The sequence below is a fragment of the Babylonia areolata genome, chromosome 31, assembly GCF_041734735.1.
Source record: "Babylonia areolata isolate BAREFJ2019XMU chromosome 31, ASM4173473v1, whole genome shotgun sequence".
NCBI classification, from domain to species: Eukaryota; Metazoa; Mollusca; class Gastropoda; order Neogastropoda; family Buccinidae; genus Babylonia; species Babylonia areolata.
Window position 1 is genome coordinate 31,180,721 of NC_134906.1, and position 15,827 is coordinate 31,196,547.

The window sequence follows — 15,827 nt, forward strand, 5'->3', positions numbered from 1 at the left end:
TGCAGTCAGAACAGTGTTTTATTCAACACCCTCGTCACTATCCTCCCCTGCAACATGACATGACACCTGGAGAAGAAACCAGGGCACCATGCTGTCAAGCTGATGCACAGAGAATTGGACTTGCTTTAATGTTGACCATTCCTTCCTTTTTTCACCAAACAAAAATAATCATACACTTTACACCCTCAACTGTTGTACACACGCAGATATACAAAGCCAAAACCTGTTGTTCCATTCGGCAAATATCGAATAACGATACCTGCAGTTCAGTTGAGAACATTTTAACAACGAAATATGTTGTCCAGGAAATCTATTGTAAAATTTGGCAAATACTAGTTGCAATATCAGTTGTTAAATATAAGCCTGTTGTTCAATAAGGAAAATATTAACCTGGAGATGCATTATTCAGTATGGCAATTATCATGGAACTCTGTTCAATTAGGCAAAAATCAACATGAACATATGTTGTCTGATAAGGCAGATATCAGCATGGAAATCTGTTATTCAATCAGGCAAATATTAGCTTGGCAATCTACAGTTAAATTGGGCAAATATTAGCATGGACATCATTTACTTAGGTAAAAATCAGCATGAAAAACTATTCTTCAAATCAGCAAATATCAGTAAATGAACACAAGCAGGACAATCCACTGAGAAACAAGACGTGTTACATAAATGCACATGTGCACACACACACCACACATAAATGCATGTGCGCACACACACACAGACACACACACATAAATGCACATGCACACACACACACACACATAAATGCATGCACGCGCACACACACACACATAAACACACACACTCACACACATGCGTGCACATGTGCGTGTGCACGCGCGCACACACACACACACACACACACACACACGCACACACACACACATGCACGCAAAGACACACACTTGCATACACACACACACAAACACGCGCGCACACACACACACACACACACACACACACAGAGCTGACCTCTAAAAGCCTTTTGGAGCTCCACCCTGAGTTGTGCGTCCTCACTGACCCTGTAGGCCAGGTCCGGCAGCCCCTCCTCCACTGGCTGCCCCTCTGCTGCTGCCCTCAGGGGGCAGAACCCCACCGTCTCCGTCACGCCACGTGCTGCCTTCGATATCTGCACCTCACTCAGCAGGTCCACTTCTCCTGAAAACAACAACACACACTGCTGTCTTCACTGTCTGACAACAGCACACACTGCTGTCTTCACTGTCTGACAACACATTGCTGTCTTCACTGTCTGACAACAACACACACTGCTGTCTTCACTGTCTGACAACACCACACATTGCTGTCTTCACTGTCTGACAACAACACACATTGCTGTCTTCACTGTCTGACAACAACACATTGCTGTCTTCACTGTCTGACAACACCACACATTGCTGTCTTCACTGTCTGACAACACCACACATTGCTGTCTTCACTGTCTGACAACAACACATTGCTGTCTTCACTGTCTGACAACAACACACATTGCTGTCTTCACTGTCTGACAACAACACATTGCTGTCTTCACTGTCTGACAACACCACACATTGCTGTCTTCACTGTCTGACAACACCACACATTGCTGTCTTCACTGTCTGACAACACCACACATTACTGTCTTCACTGTCTGACAACAACACATTGCTGTCTTCACTGTCTGACAACACCACATTGCTGTCTTCACTGTCTGACAACAACACATTGCTGTCTTCACTGTCTGACAACAACACACATTGCTGTCTTCACTGTCTGACAACAACACATTGCTGTCTTCACTGTCTGACAACAACACATTGCTGTCTTCACTGTCTGACAACACCACACATTGCTGTCTTCACTGTCTGACAACACCACACATTGCTGTCTTCACTGTCTGACAACACCACACATTGCTGTCTTCACTGTCTGACAACACCACACATTGCTGTCTTCACTGTCTGACAACAACACATTGCTGTCTTCACTGTCTGACAACAACACATTGCTGTCTTCACTGTCTGACAACACCACATTGCTGTCTTCACTGTCTGACAACAACACATTACTGTCTTCACTGTCTGACAACAACACATTGCTGTCTTCACTGTCTGACAACACCACATTGCTGTCTTCACTGTCTGACAACAACACATTGCTGTCTTCACTGTCTGACAACACCACATTGCTGTCTTCACTGTCTGACAACCACACATTGCTGTCTTCACTGTCTGACAACACCACACATTGCTGTCTTCACTGTCTGACAACACCACACATTGCTGTCTTCACTGTCTGACAACAACACATTACTGTCTTCACTGTCTGACAACAACACATTGCTGTCTTCACTGTCTGACAACACCACACATTGCTGTCTTCACTGTCTGACAACACCACATTGCTGTCTTCACTGTCTGACAACACCACATTGCTGTCTTCACTGTCTGACAACACCACATTGCTGTCTTCACTGTCTGACAACAACACATTGCTGTCTTCACTGTCTGACAACACCACACATTGCTGTCTTCACTGTCTGACAACAACACACATTGCTGTCTTCACTGTCTGACAACACCACATTGCTGTCTTCACTGTCTGACAACAACACACATTGCTGTCTTCACTGTCTGACAACAACACATTGCTGTCTTCACTGTCTGACAACACCACATTGCTGTCTTCACTGTCTGACAGGAGGAAAGAATCCAGAGCCAGTGATGTCCAGAGGGCAAAAGAAAAGTGAGTGATAATGATGTGCAGTGTGATGCTGCCTTTTTCACAGACACCACAGATGTTACACCATCTACCCAGGGTAGCTTCCACACACAGGTCACATACCACAGAATAGGACATTACACCATCTACCCAGGGTAGATTCCACACACAGGCCACACACCACAGAATAGGACATTACACCATCTACCCAGGGTAGATTCCACACACAGGCCACACACCACAGAATAGGACATTACACCATCTACCCAGGGTAGATTCCACACACAGGCCACACACCACAGAATAGGACATTACACCATCTACCCAGGGTAGATTCCACACACAGGTCACATACCACAGAATAGGACATTACACCATCTACCCAGGGTAGATTCCACACACAGGCCACACACCACAGAATAGGACATTACACCATCTACCCAGGGTAGATTCCACACACAGGTCACATACCACAGAATAGGACATTACACCATCTACCCAGGGTAGATTCCACACACAGGTCACATACCACAGAATAGGACATTACACCATCTACCCAGGGTAGATTCCACACACAGGTCACATACCACAGAATAGGACATTACACCATCTACCCAGGGTAGATTCCACACACAGGTCACACACCACAGAATAGGACATTACACCATCTACCCAGGGTAGATTCCACACACAGGCCACACACCACAGAATAGGACATTACACCATCTACCCAGGGTAGATTCCACACACAGGTCACATACCACAGAATAGGACATTACACCATCTACCCAGGGTAGATTCCACACACAGGTCACATACCACAGAATAGGACATTACACCATCTACCCAGGGTAGATTCCACACACAGGTCACATACCACAGAATAGGACATTACACCATCTACCCAGGGTAGATTCCACACACAGGTCACACACCACAGAATAGGACATTACACCATCTACCCAGGGTAGATTCCACACACAGGCCACACACCACAGAATAGGACATTACACCATCTACCCAGGGTAGATTCCACACACAGGTCACATACCACAGAATAGGACATTACACCATCTACCCAGGGTAGATTCCACACACAGGTCACATACCACAGAATAGGACATTACACCATCTACCCAGGGTAGATTCCACACACAGGTCACATACCACAGAATAGGACATTACACCATCTACCCAGGGTAGATTCCACACACAGGCCACACACCACAGAATAGGACATTACACCATCTACCCAGGGTAGATTCCACACACAGGTCACATACCACAGAATAGGACATTACACCATCTACCCAGGGTAGATTCCACACACAGGCCACACACCACATATGTTACACTATTTACCTAGGGTAGATCCCACAACCAGGTCACACACCACAGACATTACACCATCTACCCAGGGTAGATTCCACACACAGGCCACACACCACATATGTTACACTATTTACCTAGGGTAGATCCCACAACCAGGTCACACACCACAGACATTACACCATCTACCCAGGGTAGTCCCCCCCACACAGGTCACACACCACACGTTACACCATCTACCCAGAGTAGTTCCCACACACAAAAGGAAATGAAATGCCTTAAGTGGGACTTTTAAACTTCATCTCCATCAGCAAACCTTTTTTTTTTCTTTTTTTTTTTAAGAAATGCAATACAGCTGGGCAGGAGGTTTCACTTCAGGCTTTTCAGAAATGAGGATACGCATTGTTAATGATAATTCCACACACATGTTCAGCTTGCTTTCAGGCAGCTCAAGTATGAGGATACACAATGTTAATGATAATTCCACACACATGTCAGCTCGCTTTATTTTTTTCCCATTTCATTTTTGATTATTTCATCTATTACTATTATCATTTCGTTTTGTTTCTTTCTCTAATTTCTGTTCAGTTTCTCTTCTATGCTTGATTTTTATTTAGATTAAGCTTTACTTTGTGTGTTTCACTTTGTAAGTAGATTTATCTTATTTCATTACATTTCAATCAATTTCTTGTACTTCATTTTTATTTTGTGTGTTTCACTTTGTAAGTGGGTTTATCTTATTTTATTACATTTCAATTAATTTCTTGTACTTCATTTTTGACTCACTTGTGTAAACAAAGTGAGTTTATGTTTTAACCCAGTGTTCGGTTGTGTGTGTGTGTGTGTGTGTGTGTGTATGTGTGTGTGTGTGTCTGTGGTAAACTTTAACATTGACATTTTCTCTGCAAATACTTTGTCAGCTGACACCAAATTAGGCATAAAAATAGGAAAAATTCAGTTCTTTCCAGTCATCTTGTTTAAAACAATATTGCACCCCTGGGATGGGCACAAACCCCCCCCCCCAAAATGAAGCCTAATTATATGCAAACTGCATTTACTGTTATATTTATATTTTTTGTATTCTCTAAACTTGGCACTTTGATCTGATATTCTGACACAACAACAAGAGCAGTCATTATTATCATTTTTTGTTCAAACAGGAACTTCTTTTGCTAAGCATGGAAGTTTTATTTATTTTGCAAACGTTTTGGTGCAGGTAGTGACAAAGGGAAATTACTCTGTTATTAATGCTAGGGGACTTAATTTGCTTTAAACTGATCTTTCTCATCTTAAACATTACATTCTGAAATTATACTCAATGCATAAAAAGCTTGTGTGTTTTACTCTCAGTGTACAGGGCTTTCACTATGTTCATTTGCCCAAGTGGTCTTTTTCAGAAAATACTAAAATCAATATGATGAGTGGACTTTACAGATCTGTTGGCTGAGCCCTGAAGGTCATGGGCAAAAATCAATTGCGTACACATATTTATACACATTCAAAGCGCATGCTCAAATTCTCTGTGAACGCGAACGACGCCATTTTGTTTCAAGTTGTTGACCTGCCCGTTCAATCCTATATTCAATGGACAATACACGATAACATGTGATGGAAGAAGGAGACCATTAAATATTTATTCAAAGAAAGATTTGTGAACGCCTCATCACTTACTGGATTATGCCCCAAACTGCCATAAAAATATCCACAGAATCAGTCGGAATTCACAGTTAAAAATTGTAAACCATGCGAGTTAATACTCTTGAATTGATCGCGATGAAACGAAAAAATTTCCAGTCTTGACTTTTCTCAAAATGAAGTCCTTTTCACTTCTTACGATGTTTAGAAGTACTTGTACTTGGCTCTACATGTTATTAGTTTAACAAAATACTAAATTTTCATATCAACTTTAAAACTACAAAACTAGAATGAACATAAAAGAGAAATTGAATCAACCGTGTCGTACTACATTCCCGGCAGGTGTAACTAAACTTGCACATCTATCTAGATCTAGTGAAAACGGCCAAATTTTGCAGTGTGATTGCAACATTAAAAAGAATTTTTTATTGCCCTTAAAGATTTTTTGAATGCCCAAGATACACCAGAATAAACAGCGTTCTCACTGCAAATACCGCAATTGATTTATCGCCCTTTAAAAAAGTATGTTCAAATGTTAAATTTTAGAACATCAATTAAGGAGCCACGATAGTGTAATGGATAAGGCAGTTTCTTCTCACCAGAACATGCGGGGTTCAAATCTGGTTAGGACTTCTTTTTTTTTTTTTTTTTAATAAACGCAAAGCTTTATAATAACACATTTTAACGATTAGATTTTTAAAATTTTTTTTTTAAGTGTATCACAAGTGAGTCTTGAAGGCCTTGCCTCTCTTGTTATGTTGTGTGTTTCACTTTGTAAGTGGGTTTATCTTATTTCACTACATTTCAATTAATTTCTTGTACTTCATTTTTATGTTGTGTGTTTCACTTTGTAAGTGGGTTTATCTTATTTCATTACATTTCAATCAATTTCTTGTACTTCATTTTTATGTCAGTTTCCCTTGATGGTGTCTCCTTCTGGATGCAAGCATCCACGTGTTGTCCTGCTGCCTGCAGGATAATCCTTTTGCTGCCTGCAGGATAATCCTTTTGCTGCCTGCAGGATAATCCTTTCACACACCCTTCCCCTTTCCTGTGCAGCGGTTAGCAACATGTTTGGTGAGTCAACAAACAGGCAGTTTGTGTAAATGATACATTGCTGCACTGGTGGGATAGTCCACTTGATCTGCAAGTATACATATTACAGCCGTTTGCCTGGCTGCCTGTTCCGTTTGATAACAGCACCTTTGGTCTTTATGCTATGGTGTGTGTGTGTGTGTGTGTGTGTGTGTGTGTGTGTGTGTGTGCCAGTGCATGCATGTGCATGCATCTGTCTGTGTGTGAGCATAATTATGTATGATCGTGAGAGTGTGCTTTGACTGCAGATGTCTTCTTTCTGTGTATGAAAGGAGTAGGAAAATCCTGTGTAAAATGCAGATGTCTTTTTTCTGTGTGAAATTAAAAGCAGTTGGGAAAATCCTGTGTAAAATGCAGATGTCTTTTTTCTGTGTGAAATTAAAAGGAGTTGGAAAATCCTGTGTAAAATGCAGATGTCTTTTTTCTGTGTGAAATTAAAAGGAGTTGGAAAATCCTGTGTAAAATGCAGATGTCTTCTTTCTGTGTGAAATTAAAAGGCGTAGGAAAATCCTGTGTAAAATGCAGATGTCTTTTTTCTGTGTGAAATTAAAAGGAGTTGGAAAATCCTGTGTAAAATGCAGATGTCTTTTTTCTGTGTGAAATTAAAAGGAGTAGGAAAATCCTGTGTAAAATGCAGATGTCTTCTTTCTGTGTGAAATAAAAAGGAGTAGGAAAATCCTGTGTACAACTTTTCTGTGTGTAAAATGCAGATGTCTTCTTTCTGTGTGAAATTAAAAGGAGTTGGAAAATCCTGTGTAAAATGCAGATGTTTTTTTTTCTGTGTGAAATTAAAAGGAGTAGGAAAATCCTGTGTACAACCTTTCTGTGTGTAAAATGGAGATGTCTTCTTTCTGTGTAATTAAAAGGAGTAGGAAAATCCTGTGTAAAATGGAGATGTCTTCTTTCTGTGTAATTAAAAGGAGTAGGAAAATCCTGTGTAAAATGCAGATGTCTTCTTTCTGTGTGTAATTAAAAGGAGTTGGAAAATCCTGTGTAAAATTTTTCTGTGTGTAAAATGCAGATGTCTTTTTTCTGTGTGTACTTAAAAGGAGTTGGAAAATCCTGTGTAAAATGCAGATGTCGTTTTTCTGTGTGTAATTAAAAGAGGCTGAAAAATCATGTGGAAAACACAGATGTCTATATCTTGTACCAACTCAGCACTAACACACAAATCTTTCAAGGACAAGCCGCTGTTCAGAGCTAATATAACATCAAAAATAAACTGATTAACTTAATCACCCTTATCATTATTTTTGAAGGAGAAATTACTACCCCACTCCATCTCTCTCTTCTCCAAAGTATGTTTGTATGTTTGCCTGCTTGTCTGTCTGTGTGTATGTGTTTGTGTTCATATGAGCTAGAGAGAGAGAGACAGAGACACAGAGAGAGAGAGAGAGTGAGAGACAGAGACAGAAACACAGAGAGAGTCAAACCATGTGTTGATTATCAGGCCTCTGGCTCAATACAACAAGACTGCACAGTTTCAAGAAAGACATCATGCATTAATTGAAATATTATTGAGACATTTTCTTCTACAACATAATGCTCTGTAGCTTGTATACAAAGAACAGAGAGAGAGGTAGAGAGAGGTAGATAATAAATGAGTGAATAAATGCATTTAGTGAGTAGAGGGTAAGGGAGTAAGCACACAATGCCTGTTTCACCCAGACCTGGAAAGAAGGGGTGTGTGGGAGTGAAAGAAACAAAAGAGAAGAAAGAAAGAAAGAAAAGAGAAGAAGAAAGAAAGAAAGAAAATCCACTGTATCAAACCAACAGAAAGAGGATAAATCATGGATAGTTGTGGTGGGTTGGAGAGGATGGGGAGGAGTGGGAGGGCAGTGCGGGAGGGCAGTGCGGGAGGGGTGTGTGGGAGGGCAGTGCGGGAGGGGTGTGTGGGAAGGCAGTGTGGGAAGGGAGGGCAGTGCGGGAGGGGTGTGTGGGACAGCAGTGCAGGAGGGGTGTGTGGGAGGGCAGTGTGGGAGGGGTGTGTGGGAGGGGAGGGCAGTGTGGGAGGGCAGTGTGGGAGGGGTGTGTGGGAGAGCAGTGCGGGAGGGATGTGTGGGAGGGCAGTGCGGGAGGGGTGTGTGGGAGGGCAGTGTCGGAGGGCAGTGCGGGAGGGGTGTATGGGAGGGCAGTGCGGGAGGGGTGTGGGGAGGGGAGGGCAGTGCGGGAGGGGTGTGCAGGAGGGGTGTGGGGAGGGCAGTGCGGGAGGGGTGTGCGGGAGGGCAGTGCGGGAGGGGTGTGCGGGAGGGCAGTGCGGGAGGGGTGTGTGGGAGGGCAGTGTGGGAGGGCATTGGGAGGGCAGTGCGGGAGGGGTGTGTGGGAGGGCAGTGTGGGAGGGCAGTGCGGGAGGGGTGTGTGGGAGGGCAGTGCGGGAGGGCAGTATATGGGAGGGCAGTGCGGGAAGGGTGTGCGGGAGGGGTGTGTGGGAGGGTGTGTGGGAGGGCAGTGTGGGAGGGCAGTGCGGGAGGGGTGTGTGGGAGGGCAGTGCGGGAGGGGTGTGTGGGAGGGCAGTGTGTGAGGGCAGTGCGGGAGGGGTGTGTGGGAGGGCAGTGCGTGAGGGGTGTGTGGGAGGGCAGTGCGGGAGGGGTGTGTGGGAGGAGAGGGCAGTGCGGGAGGGGTGTGCGGGAGGGGTGTGTGGGAGGGCAGTGCGGGAGGGGTGTGTGGGAGGGCAGTGCGGGAGGGGTGTGTGGGAGGGCAGTGCGGGAGGGGTGTGTGGGAGGAGAGGGCAGTGCGGGAGGGGTGTGCGGGAGGGGTGTGTGGGAGGGCAGTGCGGGAGGGGTGTGTGGGAGGGCAGTGCGGGAGGGGTGTGTGGGAGGGCAGTGCGGGAGGGGTGTGTGGGAGGGGTGTGTGGGAGGGCAGTGCGGGAGGGGTGTGTGGGAGGGCAGTGCGGGAGGGGTGTGTGGGAGGGCAGTGTGGGAGGGCAGTGCGGGAGGGGTGTGTGGGAGGGCAGTGCGGGAGGGGTGTGTGGGAGGGGTGTGTGGGAGGGCAGTGCGGGAGGGGTGTGTGGGAGGGCAGTGTGGGAGGGCAGTGCGGGAGGGCAGTGCGGGAGGGGTGTGTGGGAGGGCAGTGCGGGAGGGGTGTGTGGGAGGGAAGTGTGTGAGGGGTGTGTGGGAGGGCAGTGCGGGAGGGGTGTGCAGTGCGGGAGGGCGGTGTGGGAGGGCAGTGCGGGAGGGGTGTGTGGGAGGGCAGTGCGGGAGGGCGGTGTGGGAGGGCAGTGCGGGAGGGGTGTGTGGGAGGGCAGTGCGGGAGGGGGGTGTGGGAGGGCAGTGCGGGAGGGGGGTGTGAGACAATTCAGAGATGTGCACAGCCCCTCCCTCCCTCCTGTTTGCCCCCACCCCCACCCCCACCCGACCCCCTCCCAAATGTCTACATGCGTGGTGGGTGGGGCTCTTGCCGATGGAAACAGATGATGGTTGATTGTGGATTTCTTTCTTGTCAGGACGGCCAAAAAACAGCAACATGAAAATGAAAGCACATGTTTCTGAAGAAAAAAGCAACAAAAAACTAAGAAAGAAAGAAAAAAAAGAAAAACAACAAAACCAGAAAGTATATTTCCCTTCCTTTTTGCTCATCATTCTTTATTCATTACACCATTCCTTGGTTGTGTATATGTCTATTGAACTCAGATGATCTGCATGTGTTCATTGTTTACCAAGCTGTTGGAAATCACTGACTTCCCTCCCCACCTCTCCCCCCTTCCAACCCATCTGTCCCTGCAGACAGACAGAGAGAGGAGGAAAATGGAGAGAAATGGGAATTGTGACACGCCATTGACAGAGAGAAGAAGAGGAGGAGAGGGGAGAGAGATGGGGGAAGGGAGGAAGGGAGAGACACACCATTGACAGATACAGACAGAGGGAGAGAGATGGGGAGGGGAGGGGGGGAGAGGCACACCACTGACAGATACAGGCAGAGGGAGAGAGATGGGGGGATGGAGGGGGGGGAGAGGCACACCACTGACAGATACAGACAGAGGGAGAGAGATGGGGGGATGGAGGGGGGGGGGGGAGAGGCACACCACTGACAGATAGACAGAGGGAGAGAGATGGGGGGATGGAGGGGGGGGGGAGGCACACCACTGACAGATAGACAGAGGGAGAGAGATGGGGGGATGGAGGGGGGGGGGGGGGGGGAGGCACACCACTGACAGATACAGAGAGAGGAGGGAGAGAGATGGGGGGATGGAGGGGGGGGGAGGCACACCACTGACAGATACAGAGAGAGGAGGGAGAGAGATGGGGGGATGGAGGGAGGGAGAGACACACCATTGACAGATACAGAGAGAGGAGGGAGAGAGACGGGGGGATAGAGAGAGGGAGGGACACACCATTGACAGATACAGAGAGAGGAGGGAGAGAGATGGGGGGGATGGAGGGAGGGAGAGACACACCATTGACAGATACAGAGAGAGGAGGGAGAGAGATGGGGGGATAGAGAGAGGGAGAGACACACCATTGACAGATACAGAGAGAGGAGGGAGAGAGATGGGGGGATGGAGGGAGGGAGGGAGACACCATTGACAGATACAGAGAGAGGAGGGAGAGAGATGGGGGGATAGAGAGAGGGAGAGACACACCACTGACAGATACAGAGAGAGGAGGGAGAGAGATGGGGGGAGGGAGGGAGGGAGGGAGACACCATTGACAGATACAGAGAGAGGAGGGAGAGAGATGGGGGGATGGAGGGAGGGAGAGACACACCATTGACAGATACAGAGAGAGGAGGGAGAGAGATGGGGGGATGGAGGGAGGGAGGGAGACACCATTGACAGATACAGAGAGAGGAGGGAGAGAGATGGGGGGATGGATGGAGGGAGAGACACACCATTGACAGATACAGAGAGAGGAGGGAGAGAGATGGGGGGATAGAGAGAGGGAGAGACACACCACTGACAGATACAGAGAGAGGAGGGAGAGAGATGGGGGGATGGATGGAGGGAGAGACACACCATTGACAGATACAGAGAGAGGAGGGAGAGAGATGGGGGGATGGATGGAGGGAGAGACACACCATTGACAGATACAGAGAGAGGAGTGAGGGAGATGGGGGGAGGGAGGGTGAAAAATACCACTGACAGACATACAGAGATGGAGGAGGTAGATATGTGGCCAGATAGATAACAGATAGACTCATAGAGGAAGAGACGCATGTGTGCATACCATCCAGCTCAATAGTTGCATTCGGCTCAGTGGTGTACACACACACACACACACACACACACACACACACACACACACCAGAACATGGATCACCACCAAAAGTATATTTATTTCAAGGAAAAGCCAGGAGGGGGAGGGAGGGAGAGGAAGGAGGGACGTCTGCATGGTATGCATCCTATCAGACACATCCTATCAGACACACGGGATCATCGTGCCAGCACTGTACGTGGTATGCATCCTATCAGACACACCGGAACATCATGCCAGCACTGTACGTGGTTTGCATCCTATCAGACACACGGGATCATCGTGCCAGCACTGTACGTGGTATGCATCCTATCAGACACACTGGAACATCATGCCAGCATTGTACGTAGTTTGCATCCTATCAGACACACTGGAACATCGTGCCAGCACTGTACGTAGTTTGCATCCTATCAGACACACGGGAACATCGTGCCAGCACTGTACGTGGTTTGCATCCTATCAGACACACGGGAACATCATGCCAGCACTGTACGTAGTTTGCATCCTATCAGACACACGGGAACATCATGCCAGCACTGTACGTAGTTTGCATCCTATCAGACACACGGGAACATCGTGCCAGCACTGTACGTAGTTTGCATCCTATCAGACACATCCTATCAGACACACGGGAACATCGTGCCAGCACTGTACGTGGTTTGCATCCTATCAGACACATCCTATCAGACACACGGGATCATTGTGCCAGCACTGTACGTGGTTTGCATCCTATCAGACACATCCTATCAGACACACGGGAACATCGTGCCAGCACTGTACGGCACGGAGACTGGAACATCAACAAGTAGGAGATGGAGAAGAAGCAGATGAACAAGGAGAAAAAGGGGAAGAAGGAGAAGGAGGGGAAGGAGGAGAAGGAGACGAAGGAGAAGCAAACAGAGGAATAGGAGAAGGGGGGGGGGGCATGGGGAAGGGAGGAGAGAATAAGGAGTAGGAGGAGAAGCAGAAACTGAACAAGGGGGTGGGGGGTTAGGGGAAGGGGAAAGGGTGGAGGAGACGGAGTAGGAGGAGGAGGAAGAGGAAAAAGGAAGAGTAGTAGAAAAATGCATCACCAAAAAAGACGCGTTGGGATTTCTATTAGGCTAACTGCAATGCCAACACTGCCAAATTTGGTGTCAACTGACAAAGTATTTGCAGAGAAAATGGCAATGTTAAAGTTTACCACGGACACACACACACACACACACACACACACACACACACAGACAACCGAACACTGGTTAAAACATAGACTCACTTTGTTTACACAATTGAGTAAAAAATGACATGACACAATAAACCGACATCACAAATCAACCATAAGTAGCTAATACAACACTCAGCAACATTAACACAATAAGGATTTGAAGTCTCTTCAATGCTTCATATAAATTTTTGGCCAAGTTTTGTTGAGTAATCTCATGTTTTGATGACGCGAGCAAATTAAATCCAAAAGAACAGGGATCTTTAAAATATTTCGGTTGAATTAATCTTAGCCTGAGGTCACTCAAAGAGGGCAACATAACAAAAAATGCAATTCATCTTCCCTACCCCGGTTGCACAATCAGCAAGTATATACATCTTCACTCCTGCTACAGTATCTGAAACTGAACAGCAATATTAGAAACACCAAATCTAAATTTTGTCAATGCACATTTTACATGTCTATTTCCATCCCAATGGTTCAGTCCCCTGCATTGTTTTAAAGAGTCTAAACTGCGCAAATCTATCGCTAGTTTCCATGTGATCATGCCAGTCTTGCCACCTACAATCAACAAGAATCAACTATTCATCGTCTAAAACACTTTAAAAAACATGCAATATCTTCAACTCCCTGATTATCCCACACAAAAGAATAACCATAAGAATTCAAGCACTGGCGAACGCACGTTGCCCATGGTTTTTTGACTCACTTGTGTAAACAAGTGAGTCTATGTTTTAACCCGGTGTTCGGTTGTCTGTGTGTGTGTGTGTGTGGCTGTGTGTCTGTGTGTCTGTGTGTCCGTGGTAAACTTTAACATTGACATTTTCTCTGCAACTACTTTGTCAGTTGACACCAAATTTGGCATAAAAATAGGAAAAATTCAGTTCTTTCCAGTCATCTTGTTTAAAACAATATTGCGCCTCTGGGATGGGCACAAAAAAATAAAGAATGAAGCCTAATTATATGCAAACTGCATTTACTGTTATATTTATATTTTTTGTATTCTCTAAACTTGGCACTTTGATCTGATATTCTGACCCAACAGCTAGAGCAGTCATTATTATCATTTTTTGTTCAAACAGGAACTTCTTTTGCTAAGCATGGAAGTTTTATTTATTTTGCAAACGTTTTGGTGCAGATAGTAAAAAAGGGAAATTACTCTGTAATGCTAGGGGGAGTTAATTTGCTTTAAACTGATCTTTCTCATCTTAAATATTACATTTTGAAACAAGAGAGGCAAGGCCTTCAAGACTCACTTATGATGCACTTTTTAAAAAACATCCAAGCTTTTTATGTATTGAGTATAATTTCAAAATGTAATATTTAAGATGAGAAAGATCAGTTTAAAGCAAACTAAGTCCCCCAGCAGAGTCATTTCCCTTGTTTTACTGCCTGCAGCAAAACGTTTGCAATAAACAAAACTTTCATGCTTAGCAAAAGAAGTTCCTGTTTGAACAAAAAATGAAAATAATGACAGATCTTTTGTTGAGTCGAATATCAGATCAAAGTGCCAAGTTTAGAGAATATAAAAAATATAAATATATCAGTAAATGCATTATACTCAATACATAAAAAGCTTGGATTTTTTAAAAAGTGTATCACAAGTGAGTCTTGAAGGCTCTGCCTCTCTTGTTTTTTGTTTTTTGGGTTTTTTTTGTTGTTGTTGTTGTTGTTGTTTTGCCATTATTATCAAAGGAATACATCTGATAAGCTAGAACGGTAGCCTGTTTTTGCTCATTCTTGTAAATTTCAACTAATACTTAATACATTTAATGTACGAGTTTACATAAATTGGATATTTCCCTAGCTCCTCATACACAAGATCATTTGGCGTTCGGAGGTCCACATTCAAAAACCGTTTTATTGCAAAGGTGTACTTATTCTATTTGCTCACTTTTTTCCAAGGCCCATATTTCTGCAACATACTGCAGTACTGGATGGACTTGCGCATCAAATAACCTAACAAAAATACCAAATGAATTACAGTCAAGCTTATACAAAATATGAAGTATCCGAGCAACTGCTTTCTTTGCTTTATTACCTATATCTTGACATGCAAAACTGAAACTAAGTTCTGTTGAAAAATGAATTCCAAGATACTTATATGCATTTACAACAGTAATTCTTTCATTTCCATAAGACCATCTTTCATTTCTTGCTAAATACCCTCCCTTACGGAACACAACAATACTTGTTTTATCCATATTTACTTTTAACTGAAAGTTACTTGGTGCAGCATATAAACTGTTCAACTGTCTACAGAACCCACTGTTGTAGATAACAAAATCATATCATCAGCAAAAAGTAGAAAAAACAATTCAATCAAATCAAAAGTAACTCCATGTTGATCATACTGCATTATTTCCAAAGCAAGTTTGTTAATAAAAAGTGAAAACAAGACAGGGCTACAAACATCCCCTTGTTTAACCCCACGAATGCAATTAACACATTCAGATAATGTTGCCCCAGCTCTCCCTCTTGCTTTCACTTCATTGTACATGCTTTTCACACAACAATGTAACTTACCACTGATTCCATTCTTTAATTAAAAAAAAAAAATTAAATAAATATATATATTTTTTAAAAGGCCATAAAAGTTTTCTGGAAATGGAATCAAAGGCCTTTTTAAAGTCCACAAAAGCTACATAATTTTTTTTATTGTTTGC

At 44.7% G+C, this 15,827-nt stretch overlaps 1 protein-coding gene across 1 annotated transcript in view; it reads right to left on the bottom strand.

Annotated features, from left to right (window-relative positions):
* The window catches only part of LOC143276145 (uncharacterized), a 215,760-nt gene that overhangs the window by 158,078 nt on the left and 41,855 nt on the right, over positions 1–15,827 (bottom strand). The window contains exon 2 of the mRNA XM_076580561.1: positions 982–1,167. Coding sequence (XP_076436676.1) covers positions 982–1,167 — 186 coding nt within the window. The remainder of the gene's footprint in view (positions 1–981; positions 1,168–15,827) is intronic.